This window comes from Bombina bombina, chromosome 9 (genome assembly GCF_027579735.1).
Source record: "Bombina bombina isolate aBomBom1 chromosome 9, aBomBom1.pri, whole genome shotgun sequence".
In the NCBI taxonomy this organism is placed as follows: Eukaryota; Metazoa; Chordata; class Amphibia; order Anura; family Bombinatoridae; genus Bombina; species Bombina bombina.
Window position 1 is genome coordinate 248,935,760 of NC_069507.1, and position 16,308 is coordinate 248,952,067.

At 38.2% G+C, this 16,308-nt stretch overlaps 1 protein-coding gene across 1 annotated transcript in view; it reads left to right on the forward strand.

The window, feature by feature from the left end:
• The window catches only part of SORCS3 (sortilin related VPS10 domain containing receptor 3), a 1,163,020-nt gene that overhangs the window by 987,062 nt on the left and 159,650 nt on the right, over positions 1-16,308 (forward strand). The window contains exon 16 of the mRNA XM_053693001.1: positions 11,172-11,302. Coding sequence (XP_053548976.1) covers positions 11,172-11,302 — 131 coding nt within the window. The remainder of the gene's footprint in view (positions 1-11,171; positions 11,303-16,308) is intronic.

A 16,308-nucleotide genomic window follows, 5' to 3' on the forward strand; every position in this document is an offset into this window, starting at 1 on the left:
ACACAACCAACCCTACTCTAAAACCCACCCAATCCCCCTTAAAAAAAACTAACGCTAACCCCTTGAAGATCACCTTACTGGGAGACGTCTTCATCCAACCGGGCAGAAGTGATCCTCCAGGCGGGCAGAAGTCTTCATCCAAGCCGGGCAGAAGTGGTCCTCTAGACGGGCAGAAGTCTTCATTCAGACAGCATCTTCTATCTTCATCCATCCGGCGCAGAGCGGGTCCATCTTCAAGACATCCGACACAGAGCATCCTTTTCTTCCGACAACTAACACAGAATGAATTTTCCTTTAAATGGTGTAATCCAAGATGGTGTCCCTTCAATTCCAATTGGCTGATAGAATTCTATCAGCCAATCGGAATTAAGGTAGAAAAAATCCTGATTGCATCAGCCAATAGGATTTTTTCTACCTTAATTCCGATTGGCTGATAGAATTCTATCAGCCAATCAGAATTAAGGTAGAAAAAATCCTGATTGCATCAGCCAATAGAATTTTTTTCTACCTTAATTCCGATTGGCTGATAGAATTCTATCAGCCAATAGGAATTGAAGGGACGCCATCTTGAATGACGTCATTTAAAGGAACCTTCATTTTGTGTTAGTCGTTGGAAGAAGAGGATGCTCCGCGTCAGATGGCTTGAAGATGGAACCACTCCGCGCCGGATGGATGAAGATAGAAGATGCCGTCTGGATGAAAACTTCTGCCCGGCTTGGGTGAAGACTTCTGCCCGTCTGGAGGACCACTTCTGCCCGGTTGGATGAAGGCGTCTCCCGGTAAGGTGATCTTCAAGGGGTTAGTTTAGGGTAGTGCTATTTTTTTTATTTTGGGGGGGTTCTTTTTTATTTTGTTAGGGGGATTAGATTAGGTGTAATTAGTTTTAAATCTTGAAATTTGTTTATTTTTTTCTGTAATTTAGTGGGGGGTTTTTGTACTTTAGATAATTTTATTTCATTTAGGGAATTAATTTAATTATAGTGTAGTGTTATGTGTAATTGTAACTTAGGTTAGGTTTTATTTTACAGGTACTTTTGAATTTATTTTAGCTAGGTAGTTATTAAATAGTTAATAACTATTTAATAACTATTGTACCTAGTTAAAATAAATACAAATTTGCCTGTAAAATAAAAATAAACCCTAAGATAGCTACAATGTAACTATTAGTTATATTGTAGCTATCTTAGGGTTTATTTTATAGGTATTTAGTTTTAAATAGGAATAATTTAGTTAATGATAGTTATTTTATTTAGATTTATTTAAATTATATTTAAGTTAGGGGGCGTTAGGGTTAGACTAAGATTTAGGGGTTAATAACTTTAATATAATGGCGGCGATTAGGGGTTATTAATATTTCACTAATGTTTGCAAGGCGGGAGTAAGGCGGTTTAGGGGTTAATATATTTATTATAGTGGCGGCGATGTCCGGTTCGGCAGATTAGGGGTTAAAAATTTTATTTTAGTGTTTGCGATGTGGGAGGGCCTCGGTTTAGGGGTTAATAGGTAGTTTATGGGTGTTAGTGTACTTTTTAGCACTTTAGTTAAGAGTTTTATGCTATGGCGTTGTAGTGTAAATCTCTTAACTACTGACTTTAAAATGCGGTACCAGGCTTGACAGGAGAGAGTCTACCGCTTACTTTTCAGAAGACTCATAATACCGGCGCTATGCAAGTCCCATTGAAAAAATAGGATACGCAATTGACATAAGTGGATTTGCGGTATTTCTAAGCCTGGCCAAAAAAGTCAGCGGTACACCTGTATCTTCAAGACTCGTAATACCAGCGGGCGTTAAAAAGCAGTGTTGGGACCGGCCAACGCTGCTTTTTAAGCCTAACACAAGACTCGTAATCTAGGCCTTCGTGTTTCAGAGTATGTTGCTTGGAAACGCTAACCTGATGTATTGAAGATTAAATGTGAATGAAACATACAAATCTATTTGAAAATATGTAATATTTTTTTAAATTTACATCATATTCCAATTTTTTTATTAATAATTTTTTCTTTATGGTTTTCATATCTCATTTATATAATTATGAATTATTTATTACTGTAATATACACCATTTCAGGACTTCATCTATTTTATATTTATATTTATACGGCAATATTTTTTGTTACATCCTGTACAGGTAAAGCATTCGGGTAGCCAAAAGTTGGTAATGGTTAGAGAGTGAACTTTACAAAACGTAACATTTACTAAAGTGACCCAGCAATGCAGCTAGCGGAAAAAACTGACACTTTATGAACAGCTGAAAGTCATAATCATTTGCAACCGCTATTTTAGCAACTATCGCCAAATGAAAACTGTTTCTGGCTTAATTTTTTACTTTTCACATCTAAAACCAGGAATGTTTTCTGTCCAGGTTTTCATATATATTTTTTTATTATTTAATTCAATAGCCTTGACCACTTGAAACCCCATTTGTTTTTTTCTTGCAATACAACGTAGCTGTTTGCACATTTATTTATTTTTATTGTTTATGTATTTGCACATGCTAAGCACACAAGTTAACAAACACAAGTTAAATATATAGGCCTCTAGTTATCAAGGTCTGGCGGACCTGATCCCACACTTTGGATCAGGTCCGCCAGACCTCGTTGAATACGGCGAGCAATACTCTCGCCGTATTCAGCATTGCACCAGCAGCTCACAAGAGCTGCTGGTGCAACGCCGCCCCCTGCAGACTCGCGGCCAATCGGCCGCCAGCAGGGGGGTGTCAATCAACCCAATCGTACTCTATCGGGTTGATTTCCGGCGATATGTATCCGCCTGCTCAGAGCAGGCGGTCAGGTTATGGAGCAGCGGTCTTCGCTGAAACACGGGGCATCAAGCTCCAATCGGAGCTTGATACATATGCCCCATTGCAGACATCTCACTTTATAAAACTTGTACAACACTGAAATATCACTTACTATTGCAGTTATGTGTTCAAATGTTACCAAAATGTTTATTATAAAGTTGAGCAAAATTATATGAAATTAATTTCTTATCTAAGTGTAAAACTTTATATTCCAACACATTAAAGGGACAGTCAACACCAGAATATTTATTGTTTATAAAGATAGATAATCCCTTTATTACCCATTCCCCAGTTTTGCATAACCAGAACTGTTATATTGATACACTTTTTACCTCTGTGATTACCTTGTTTTTAAGCCTCTGCAGACTGCTACCTTTTTCAGTTCTTTTGACAGACTTGCATTTTAGCCAATCAGTGCCCTCTCATATGAAACTCCACAGGAGTGAGCACAATGTTATCTATACTCAGACAACAATCTAAAAGCGCAAAGAAAGAAAAAAAGCCCAAAATGGTGTAATACATTTAACACCAATGTTTAATATAGCATAATCTAAGATTCTGTTTGTAAAATATTACCAACTACTATTGGGATCATCATATAACTTTTATTTAAGTAAGACTGTGTCATCATTTTGGATATTGGATTTAAGTGCTTTCTTTTCTAGTGGCTGTACAATGTTATCTATATGGCACACATGAACTAACGATGTCTAGCTGTGAAAAACTGTCAAATGCATTCAGATAAGAGGCGGCCTTCAAGGGCTTAGAAATTAGCATATAGCACTACCTAGGTTTAGCTTTAAACAAAGAATACCAAGCGAACAAAGTAAATTTGATGATAAAAGTAAATTGGAAAGTAGTTTAAAAGTACATGCCCTATTTCAGTCATGAAAGTTTATTTTTGACTAGACTGTCCCTTTAAACATCATCAAATTGCATCAATTTAACCACCATGTATTACTTTTACATTGTTGTTGAATGGGCCAGATTACATTAGAAGTGTTACTGATAACGCAAGGTGCATTTTACTTTAGAGGGCATCTACATCCATAAGTCAGATGTGTGTTTTTGCACAAGCATAATGTATTGTGTTCATGTCTTTTGTACTCCATGAAACAGCATCACTCATATACTTTATATAATAATAAAGGCTTACAGGGGAATGGTATAAAAGGACTGTACTCTATGACTTCTTTGGAAAACATTACACTTTTCTGCGTTACACAAAATTAAATCCTTCATATGAAGTATCATCCTCCGAGATGTTTTCTAAGTCCCTTGTCTGACCTTGCAACTAGTCACAGAGTACAAACGTACCCAGTGGAAAAAAACAAGGGAAATCCAGACAGAGCCATATAATGACAATAATACACTGGCCATTATCCTATTAGGAGATTCTTTGGATGAAAAATTCACTAGCAGACACACTTTAGCATTTATTTGATTGCAGAACTGCGTTTACTATATAGACATGTAACAATGGGGTACAAATCAAGTCAATGTCAAATAGAATTGCATCAGGAAATGTACAGCTACTCAGAGCATTAGAGGGAATTGCTAAGAAAAAGCACAGAATAGCTATTTCACTGACTTATAAGGACTTTTAGGCATAACGTTGTCCACTGAATGAGGGTTTACAGCTGTAATGTCTGTTCATATTAGAGTGTGTTGCTGTAACAGTAAAGACTTAACTTCCCGGAATTTAGCAATGTGAACTTCCTGAGTGATTGGAAACAACTGTGGCTTTCAGTCTTTTATATTTATTCTGATGGATTGGAATCCCAGGGGTGAGGAGCCTAAATACAAAGAGGCATATTTAAGAAATGTATTGCGGACCTGATCCGACAGTGCGGATCAGGTCCGCAAGACATCGCTGAATGCGGAGAGCAATACGCTCTCCGCATTTAACATTGCACGAGCAGCTCACAAGAGCTGCTGGTGCAACGCCGCCCCCTGCAGACTCGCGGCCAATGGGCCGCCAGCAGGGGGTGTCAATCAACCCGATCGTACTCGATCGGGTTGAATTGTTGCGATTCCTGTCCGCCTGCTCAGAGCAGGCGGACAGGGTTATGGAGCAGCGGTCTTTGTGACTGCTGCTTCATAACTGCTGTTTCTGGAGAGTCTGAAGACTCGACAGAAACATGGGCTGTCAAGCTCCTTTCAGAGCTTTATAGATAGGCCCCAATGTATCTGATGCGTTTACACAATATGACGTCATTTGAAACCCACAGAAAATCCAGATGTTTGTAGGACTGGGCTGGTTCTGAATTTAGAAATGTGTCATTGCACTCTATATACATGTGTGAGATTCTCTTCTAACAGGTTGGACCAGACTGAAAAATTAAAAGGATATGAAACTCAAAAATGTTCTTTTGTGATTCAGACAGAACAGACTATTTAAAAAAAGTTTCCAATTTACTTCTATTATCAAATTTGCTTCCTTCCCATGATATTCAGTGTTGAAGAGATACCTATATAGGCATCTGGACCACTACATGGCAGAAAATAGTGCTGCCCTCTAGTGCTCTTGCAAATGGTTAACATTCTTGCAAAACTGCTGCTATATAGTGCTCTAGACATGTGCACGCTCCTAAGCATATGTCCCTGGTTTTCAACAAAAGTTACCAAGAGAACGGAAACATTTTTTATATAGAGGTCAATTAGAAAGTTTTTTTAAGTCACATGCTCAATCTGAATCATGAAAGAAAAAAAATTGAGCTTCATATCCCTTTAAATAGGAATAGCAGCATGTCAGCAGTGTTCTCCGCCAGGGTGAATCTACACCATAAACATTATAGAATTATAAAGTTGACCACATAAAAAGGGTGTTTATCAAGGGCGTAACAGAGGATGTATATAAAAATAAAACTTTCTATGCTGTTACCGATCAGACAGTTGTAAACATAATTTTATGAACTTATGCAATATTATTATTATCGGTTATTTGTAGAGCACCAACAGATGCCGCAGCGCCATAAACAAAGGCAGTATACAAGGCACTGTTGCAGTCAGCTCTTATGAAGGTGATCTACAAACAGTTGGACTCTTAGGCTTACATGCTAAGAGGTTCATGGTGGATAGTAATGGAGGAGAGGAACTGGTATTAGTAAAGGTTAGTGTAGGTTGTATACATCCCTGAACAGTAGAGTCTTTAGGGAGCGCTTGAAGCTTTCAAAACTAGGGGAGAGTCTTGTGGAGCGACGCAGAGAGTTCAACAAGATGGGAGCCAGTCTGGAGAAGTCCTGTAAACAGAAATGTGAGGAGAGAACAAGAGAGGAGGAGAGTAGGAGGTCATGAGCAGAGCGAAGGGGACAGGAGGGAGAGTATCTGGAGACAAGGTCTGAGATATAGGGGGAAGCAGTGCAGTTGAGGGCCGTGTATGTCAGAGTCAGAATTTTGTGTTTAATCCTGGAGGCAAGAGGAAGCCAGTGAAGGGATTGGCAGAGAGGTGCAGCAGATGAAGAGCGACGTGTAAGGAAGATGAGCCTGGCAGAGGCATTCATTATGGATTGTAAAAGAGCTAGGCAGCAGCTAGGGAGACCAGAGAGAATGGAATTGCAGTAGTCAAGGCGGCAAATGATGAGATAGTGGATTAAAATCTTAGTTGTGTCTTGTGTAAGGAAATGTCTAATTTTAGAGATGTTTTTAAGGTGGAAGCGGTAGGATTTAGCCAAGAATTGAATGTGAAGAGTGAAAGAAAGATCTAAATCAAATGTGACCCCAAGACATTGGGCATGCGGGGTAGGGGTAATGATGGAGTTGTCAACAGTTATAGAGAGATGGGGTGGAGATTTTAGAAGAAGGAGTGAAAATAAGGAGATCAGTTTTGGAGAGATTTAGCTTAAGGTAGTGAGAGGACATCCAGGAAGAGATGTGAGAAAGACAGTTAGTGACACGGGTTAGCAAGGAAGGAGATAGGTCTAGTGCAGAGATGTAGATATGGGTGTCGTTGGCATACAAATGATATTGAAACCCGTGGGACTTTATTAGGGAACCTAATGAGGATGTGTAGATTGAGAAGAGAAGGGGACTGAGGACAGAGCCTTGCGGTACCCCAACAGAAAGTGGTGACAGGGCAGAGGAAGCCGCAGAGAAGGCTACACTAAAGGTATGGTTAGACAGGTAGGAAGAGAACCACGAGAGGGCTGTGTCACAAATGCCAAAGGATTGGAGGGTTTGGAGCAAAAGAGGGTGGACGACAGTATCAAAGGATGCAAATGACAGATCAAGGAGGATAAGCAGAGAGAAGTGGCCTTTGGATTTTGCTGTAAGTAGGTTATTGGTAACCCTAACGATTGCTGTCTCTGTGATGGGGGCGAAATCCAGATTGCAGTGGGTCAAGGAGGGAGTTTTAAGTAAGGAACTGAGATAGGCATGCATATATGGGTGTGACGAGTAATGGGTGTGACCAGTGCATGTTTTAGAGATAAGAGAAATATACCGGTGCTGAGGGAGAGGTTGAAAATGTGTGTGAGTATAAGGGTAAGTGTAGAAGAGAGGGAGGGGAGCAGCTGTGAGGGGATGGGGTTGAGGGGACAGGTATTGAGGTGAGAGCACAGTAAAAGTACAGAAACTTCTTCCACAGTAACAGGGGCAAAAGAGCTAAATATATGGGTATGTGGGTTTTGGTTGATTGCAAGCTTTTGAGGGGGTGGGAGACTGGTAGTATGTTGGGAGCTGATTAAGTTTCTGATAGAATCAATAGGAGGTGGGGGTGGGTGGAGAAAAGTATTGAAAGTGGAGAACAGACGTTTTGGGTTTGAAGAAATAGTAGAGATAAGAGTAGAGAAGTAATGTTGCTAATGAAGATTAAGGGCAGAGTAGTAGGAGTTCAAGATTAACTTTTAGTGAAGAAAGTCAGCTGAACTCTGAGATTTTCTCCAGTGCCGCTAAGCAGTACGGGAACATCTGTGTAGGTACCATGTCAGAGGAGTATGCCAGGGCTGAGGGTGAGTGTGTGATTTCCGAGCTGTGGTAGGAGCGGCCAGATTGTCAAGGACCGATGTGAGGGTGGAATTATAGTGGCAGATATATTGGTCAGGGCAGGAAAAGGAGAAGATAGATGAGAGGGGAGGTTCGAGAGATTAAGGATGATAAACGTCTCAGGAAGTTGTTCTATGCACTCTGAGTTCAAAAGTTGACTTACCTTTCCATTTACAGTGAACAGAATGAACAGAATAACAGAGGAATTGGTTAGAGTGGAGAGTTTTTTTATTGTTATTAAATGCAGGAATTGTTCCTACCAGGTCCTGACAAAGCATTTTGCACCTTTAGCTTTTGTTTGTAAAATAACCTGTCTCATTACAGCAACATCAAAATGAAACGGGTGACCAAAGAGATTAACGGCACAATTTAAAATCAGAATAGCAAAACCACATATAAAATAAATTAAATATGTGTAAGTACGTAATACTTTCCAAGATGTATTAATTGTTGCAGGGAATGGTACATTCAATTTTTCACACCTAAGGCAGCCATATTGTCCAGAATTGCTATGCATACAAACTATACAGAAATGCCTTATTTGTACATACCTGTGTCTAATCATTTAGTTCCCTTTCCGCCTAGGGAACTCCTCTGCAAACAATAGGGCAAAAAAATCCACGTAGACAGCACACACAGAAAAAATATTCGCATCTGCAACAATAATTACACAATTGTAGAAAGTAATTTTTTCCCATAAAAACTTTTCTACATACATAAAATTGTAATATAGTTTTTCATACATAATGAGATGTTGAGTAAGCCATTCGACACTACAACTCATGTATTTTGTGTACTCTCCCCAAACATGTTTTTTTTTACTGTTTCACTGCCAGAAGGGTTTCCAGTGGGAAGTGAAATTAGTAAAATCAAGTTAATAATAATAGTTTGCACTCCGAAGATGAAGACGCCAGATGCAAAAAATACATTTCTTAACGCACAAAATAAATAAATAACCATACTCACGATTTATTTATATGAAAAATAAACCTACAAACATTTACATACCACAAATAAAAAATAAATGTAGGAAAAAAGAACAATGAAACAGGTTTAAATACTTCCTAAAGCCATTCTACTCTAGATGACTGGCTGAGAATAATTCTCTGCTATACAACGCCTTTGTTCCTTATAATACACCAGCAGATAAACTTTTTTACTGGTATGATATCTGCTTGAGAGGGTCTGTGTTCCTATGTTTGTAGGTGTTTGTAGGTGAGCATGCGTATGTAACTATCTATGTGTGTTTATAGGGGTCGATATCTGTCTGTCTATTTGTGTGTATGTGCATGTGAGTATCTATGTATGTTTATCGGTGTCTGTGCAGGACTTGGGATATTACAACCACGCTAACGCATTTGCCCCATAGACTTCAGCACGTTATGAAAAAACCTAACACTTATCACTCACGCGCTAACCACATGTGTGTGTATATGTATATACATGTGTATATGTGTGTGTGTATATATATATATATATATATATATATAAATACACAAATGTATATATACATCTATATATATATATATATATATATATATATATATATATATATATATATACACCCATACACATATTTAGACATATATGTATACAATATAGCCCTTTCCATTAAAATATCTTGTCATATACAATATACCCTTTAATCCTTATAAAAAAAAAATATTAATATTTATGGGAATCATTTTTATCAGATAGTGTATATATGAGTGTAACTGTTCATTTTGATATATTTATGTTGTGTTTGGTGAAAACTTTTTCAACCCTTAGGGGTAGATTTATGAAATGTCGGATGTACATGATTCACTGTGGCGAACATGTCCGCCCGACATCACTAAATGCCAACAGCATACTCTGTCAGCATTTATGATTGCACAAGCCTTTCTAGTGAAATGCTTGTGCAATGCCACCCTCTGCACATTCGCGGCCAATCGGCTGCTAGCATGGGGTGTCAATCATCCCGATCCTATCTGATTGGGATGATTGCTGTCTGCCACCTCAGGTGGCGGATGAGTTAAGAAGCAGAGGTCTTACGACCGTTGCTTCTTAACTCTTGTTTCCGGTGAGCCTGAAGGCTCGCGCAGAAACAGCTGCATCCGCAGCATAATAAGTCTACCCCTTAGTCTTTGCAAGAGGTCCTCAGTCGCACTAACCCAACGAGTGCAAATTTTATTGTGCTCGAGCACCACTTTCATCTTGCACACTCATGATTCCCTGTATACATTTAACTTCTGGCTGGAGTAAGCTTCTCTGTTTTTTCTTATACTGCAGCCCTGGTGCTGTGCACAGCTCCAGGCCTCCATTTAGCAGCTTCAGACAGCACTTTAGTTGTTCACTGATGCATACAGACTCTGTGTTTTTCACAGATACAGATTCACTGAATTAGGGGAACATTCAGACAAGAGTTTTAGGTACATTGTGCTAGTTACATGTTTTTCATGTATATGCTGAATAACAACATATACAAAAAGAGATGTTTCATTATTATTATTCCTCTTTTTCATCTGGACTATCTCTTAGAGCCCCAAATATTAAGCTGTAGCTTCGGGCCTCAGCATTTTAAGATTACACGAGTGGGCCTGAAATGCTAGTTTAAGTAGCTGTGTTTGTTAGACCTGAAGCGTGGAGGAGTTAAATTATCCTGATCCGTTCTGACTGGAATGATGAGCAGCCCCTGCTCACACTTATACTGGCAGGGGGTCGTGCCAGCTCATTGTGATGCCAGGCGGACAGGTTCCTGGGAGTGAACCTGCCCCGAAATCAATACATAGAGCAAGATGGAGCTTCAGTGCAGCTTTGATAAGGTTTATACGACTCATGGCGGAGGCAATAAACTTTTGCATTCACCTGCTTTTACATATGTCCCGTACAGCTTCATTTTTCAGTCATAGGGACAACATTCTCAAATATCTCCTTAGAGATTCCTTAGAGGGAAAAACATTTAAAGCGGGACACTGCAATTGGTTATAATCTGCTCCTTGGGGGAGTGACTATGAAGAGATATTAAAATGAGAGCATGTAATACATTGCACATAATATTTATTAGTATTCTTTTTTTAGCTGTATAAGGAAACAAAAAACAGAATCTACCAGTGCCATATTTATAATTTAATTAAACTGGGCATTTGTGTTATCCACAAGAGCTATTCATTTATCAGTTTGATATTGATTACATCCACTTTATCTTTATTAAGGAATGTCAGTAAAGTCAAAAGTAATTTAATAAAGGAAAATGTTAATTAAACATATCAGGAAGAGGTTGGTGAAACTGCATTTTATATCTAATACAAGAAGTCAATATTACTACTGGACAAGTTACAGCTAATAGATCTTGCCTGCTTAATGCTTTCAGATGTATTTTATTTTAATATTGGATTTTGTTTTCTAGAGAGACTTCTGCGTGATGGGAGAGAGGAAAACGTACAGGAAACGAAGACCTGGATCCCACTGTTTATTGGGGAAGGATTATCTTAGAACTATTACTGAGCCTTGTCTATGTTCTCACTGGGACTTTGAATGGTAAGTTCCATCCACTCTATTCGCAGTCACAGGTTTCTATGGCGCAGTAAATGTAATGCTGTTGCACTCTGGATTATAGTTACATTAAAAGCTCAAAGGGACAGTGTACTGTGATAGCTGGTTTACCCTTATATTGTCATTTAAAACAACAGTTTTTTTCCTTTTGAAGCATCTATACTGAAAATGTCAATACAGTAGCACTGATTATAGAAAATCAACCTAAACAGGAAGATGCAGACAAAATCACACTCTCAGTGTGGGGTGGTAAAGATAGGTACTAACATGTTCATTTTTAAATGTTCTATCAAGTCTTTGAGGCCTATGAAGCCTATTTATTAAAGGTCAGTCGGAGCTGGATAAATGGGCCTCTATGTATCAAAGGTCTTGCAGACCTGATCCGACAGTGCGGATCAGGTCCGCAAGACCTCGCTGAATGCAGAGAGCAATACGTTCTCCGTATTCAGCATTGCACCGCCCCCTGCAGACTCGCGGCCAGCAGGGAGATGTCAATCAACCCTATCATACTTGATCGGGTTGAATTGTGGCGATTCCTGGATTATGGAGCAGCTGTCTTTAAACCGCTGCTTCATAATTTCTGTTTCTGGTGAGTCTGAAGACTCGCTAGAAAAACGGGCCCACAAACTCCATACGGAGCTCGATAAATGGGCCTCTTTGTGTATACAGTAAGAAATAATGATGATTTTGTGTATATAGAAAGATAATATAAAGAGATCTGCTTAGCACATTTTATTGGGTTTTAATAAAAACAGCTATTTTGTATAAAATGTACCTAAAGGAGCAATTTGAACTTATTCATTTAAAGTAATAGGAAGCACGTTATGGGTAAACTAGTTTATTGTATTGTCCCTTTAATTTACATTGTTTAAAAGGAGGAATCCCCATAAAAAGTTTTACGTGTTTCACACCCACCTGTTGCTTATTCATACGTTGGTGCCCCTATAGTTGTTAGAGAAGAGCCTTAGTGCCCTACAAACTTGTATCTGCTTATCTACCCAGTAAAGTCATCACATCACTTTGCAAAATAATTTATACTTTCTTTCTATCCAAGTGGTACCATCCTATCTCTCACTACTATAAACATATGATCTAAAGACCATTTTCTGTAGCAGAACCACAGGTGACGGTAGGTCTAACATGGTACCATCCTGTCTCTGGGCTGAGAATAAGTGATAGTAGTAAATTGTTTTTGTTTTTAATTTTATCGTATTTTTTTTTTTTTTTTTTAATTTTTTTTTTTTTTTTTAATTTTATCGTATTTTATTGTTATTGTAACATGGATCCATGAGTTATCACTACTGTATATTATTTTATGATTAGTACATTGATATTTTAAACAATTGTGTGGAATAAATTTCATAATTTAATTATTATTTTACTACATCATCTTTCTTACATCTCTACAAACAATTTACTACTATCACTTATTCTCAGCCTAATTGGCGCTTCCTTCCCTATCCTCAGCCTATTTGGCGTTCACCTCCACTTCCTATTGTATCTTCTTTACACTGTGTACACTAGGGTACCCACTGAGGAGAGCTAGAGGTATCCCCTATCCCCTTTTTCCCAATCTGTTTTTTGCGCAGGATATACATCCTATCTTCTTACCATCCTGTCTCTCACTACTATAAACATATGATCTAAAGACCATTTTCTGTAGCAGAACCACAGGTGACGGTAGGTCTAACATGGTACCATCCTGTCTCTCACTACTATAAACATATGATCTAAAGACCATTTTCTGTAGCAGAACCACAGGTGACTGGAGGTCTAACATGGTACCATCCTGTCTCTCACTACTATAAACATATGATCTAAAGACCATTTTCTGTAGCAGAATCACAGGTGACGGTAGGTCTAACATGGTACCATCCTGTTTCTCACTACTATAAACATATGATCTAAAGACCATTTTCTGTAGCAGAACCACAGGTGACGGTAGGTCTAACATGGTACCATCCTATCTCTCACTACTATAAACATATGATCTAAAGACCATTTTCTGTAGCAGAACCACAGGTGACGGTAGGTCTAACATGGTACCATCCTATCTCTCACTACTATACATGATCTAAAGACCATTTTCTGTAGCAGAACCACAGGTGACGGAAGGTCTAACATGGTACCATCCTATCTCTCACTACTATACATGATCTAAAGACCATTTTCTGTAGCAGAACCACAGGTGACAGTAGGTCTAACATGGTACCATCCTGTCTCTCACTACTATAAACATATGATCTAAAGACCATTTTCTGTAGCAGAACCACAGGTGACGGTAGGTCTAACATGGTACCATCCTGTCTCTCACTACTATAAACACATGATCTAAAGACCATTTTCTGTAGCAGAACCACAGGTGACGGTAGGTCTAACATGGTACCATCCTGTCTCTCACTACTATAAACATATGATCTAAAGACCATTTTCTGTAGCAGAACCACAGGTGACTGGAGGTCTAACATGGTACCATCCTGTCTCTCACTACTATAAACACATGATCTAAAGACAATTTTCTGTAGCAGAACCACAGGTGACGGTAGGTCTAACATGGTACCATCCTGTCTCTCACTACTATAAACACATGATCTAAAGACCATTTTCTGTAGCAGAACCACAGGTGACTGGAGGTCTAACATGGTACCATCCTGTCTCTCACTACTATAAACACATGATCTAAAGACCATTTTCTGTAGCAGAACCACAGGTGACTGGAGGTCTAACATGGTACCATCCTGTCTCTCACTACTATAAACACATGATCTAAAGACAATTTTCTGTAGCAGAACCACAGGTGATGGGAGGTCTCTAGTAAGGCAGATAAGCTATTCATGCAGTTTCCCTGTTCCTATGTGATACAACCTAATCCATGTCTGCTGCACTACTGCTAGCGTTGGGAAGCAGTATATTTCTTTCCATTGCTTACCGATCTGCTGCTGAAGTCTCATTTACCGCTGTTAACTGCCCAGCAGTGCATACTTAAAGGGGATATTCCTCATCCTGTCTGGGTTTTATAGCTGAAGAAGAAGCAGCAGCTCAGCTGGAACTTGAGTTGACTGCTGCAGCGTTCATACAAATCACTGAACCACAGGCTAGTGAATATACACACTACACTTTGTATTTGTCTTTACATTATTATTATTACAATTATTTCCATGTATGATTTGATTTTACACTTTTCTTATGTTTATACATTTACCACATACAGGTTACGCTGTTGTAGACTCCTTTTTGGGTAACTTTGTTGTTACAGCTATTATTTTTGGCATCCTCACTATACCACTGTGAAAGGGAGGAACTGAACTGATATTTTTTCTTGGGTGTAAAAAATGATGCACCAAATTGTATTGGAATGAAGTCTTACTTGCCATTATCTGTACATAGGTATATGTGTGCTGATACTTGATCACAACTGAAAGGCATTGAATATATTCTGCCAAAAAGGGCTTTAATGAGATGTGTTTCAGTATCATCTGGCAAAGGGTCAATAAATATAACATTCTCATCAATTGGATCTTTTTTTGTTGAGAATTATCTCAATATAGTAATACTAGCAGTCTATTAATAAACAGGAGTATTTAATCATATTTATCTGAACTCAGAGAGAAATTGGATTGTTTTGTTTGTACAGAAGGTAGACCATATAGTTCCTGTGTCCATTTATTGCTGGTTATGTATATTTGTACAGTGTTTCTGTGTCTATGTTTTGTTTTAATGTAAAAAACTGTGATAGTGTTATCTGATGTAATATACATTTATAAACGTGCTAATGATTGTGTGTCTGACTTGAGGGTAGGAAGATATGATGTTTTACATTTTATGAAATATTTATGCATTTTGTTTCTTTCAACAAAGTACAGCTACTGAATATTTTTTAATTACTGTGTAACCTGCATCATATTTTGTGATGACAATCTATAGAGGTAGTCAGCATGGGTCTGTTTATAAAAAAGTTCCTGCTCTCTATCAAACATTAGATTAAAGTTGTTTAATTTGGTATAATCCATGTAATAACCCCAAATAACTGGCCCGCTAACATGGGGCCAGATTACAAGTATCACGCTCAATAACGTTTTCGCTCACAAGCTAACTGCGCTCAAAGTAAAATTTTAATGCGGCCAGGTTAGCGCACATATTACAAGTTGAAAGCATCTATTAGTGCACGCACAAAAGTCTGATGCATGTTAACCTCAGGACCTTGATAACGCGACCACGCTAACTTTTTCTCCCCATAGACTTTTATGGGGTGCGTTGATAAAAAAAAACTAAGTTGTCACTTGCCCGCTAACCAGACAACACATTAGACCAACTGCACTAAACCTGAAGTGAGTCATGAATAGTTTACATTCCTATGTTCTTTATATATATATATGATTTTTTTCATATATGTAGCCATATATCTATATAAATATACACAGGTAGAGATATATATTGTATATACACAATATATATATATATATATATATATATAAAATATTTTTTTATTTTTTTTTAATAAAAAGGGCTTTTTTTTCTATGTGAAGAACATTTATTTGGATGGCACTTAAAGGGACAGTCTACACCAGAATTTTTATTGTTTTAAAAGATAGATAATCCCTTACCCATTGCCCAGTTTTGCATAACCAACACAGTTATATTAATATACTTTTAACCTCTGTGATTATCTTGTATCTAAGCCTCTGCAAACTGCCCCTTTATTTCAGTTCTTTTGACAGACTTGCAGTTTAGCCAATCAGTGCCTGCTCCCAGATAACTTCACGTGCACGAGCACAGTGTTATCTATATGAAACACATGAACTAACACCCTCTAGTGGTGAAAAACTGTTAAAATGCGTTCTGAAAAGAGGTGGCCTTCAAGGTCTAAGAAATTAGCATATGAACCTCCTAGGTTAAGCTTTCAACTAAGAATACCAAGAGAACAAAGCAAAATTGGTGATAAAAGTAAAACAATTGTTTAAAATGACATGCCCTATCTGAATCATGAAAGT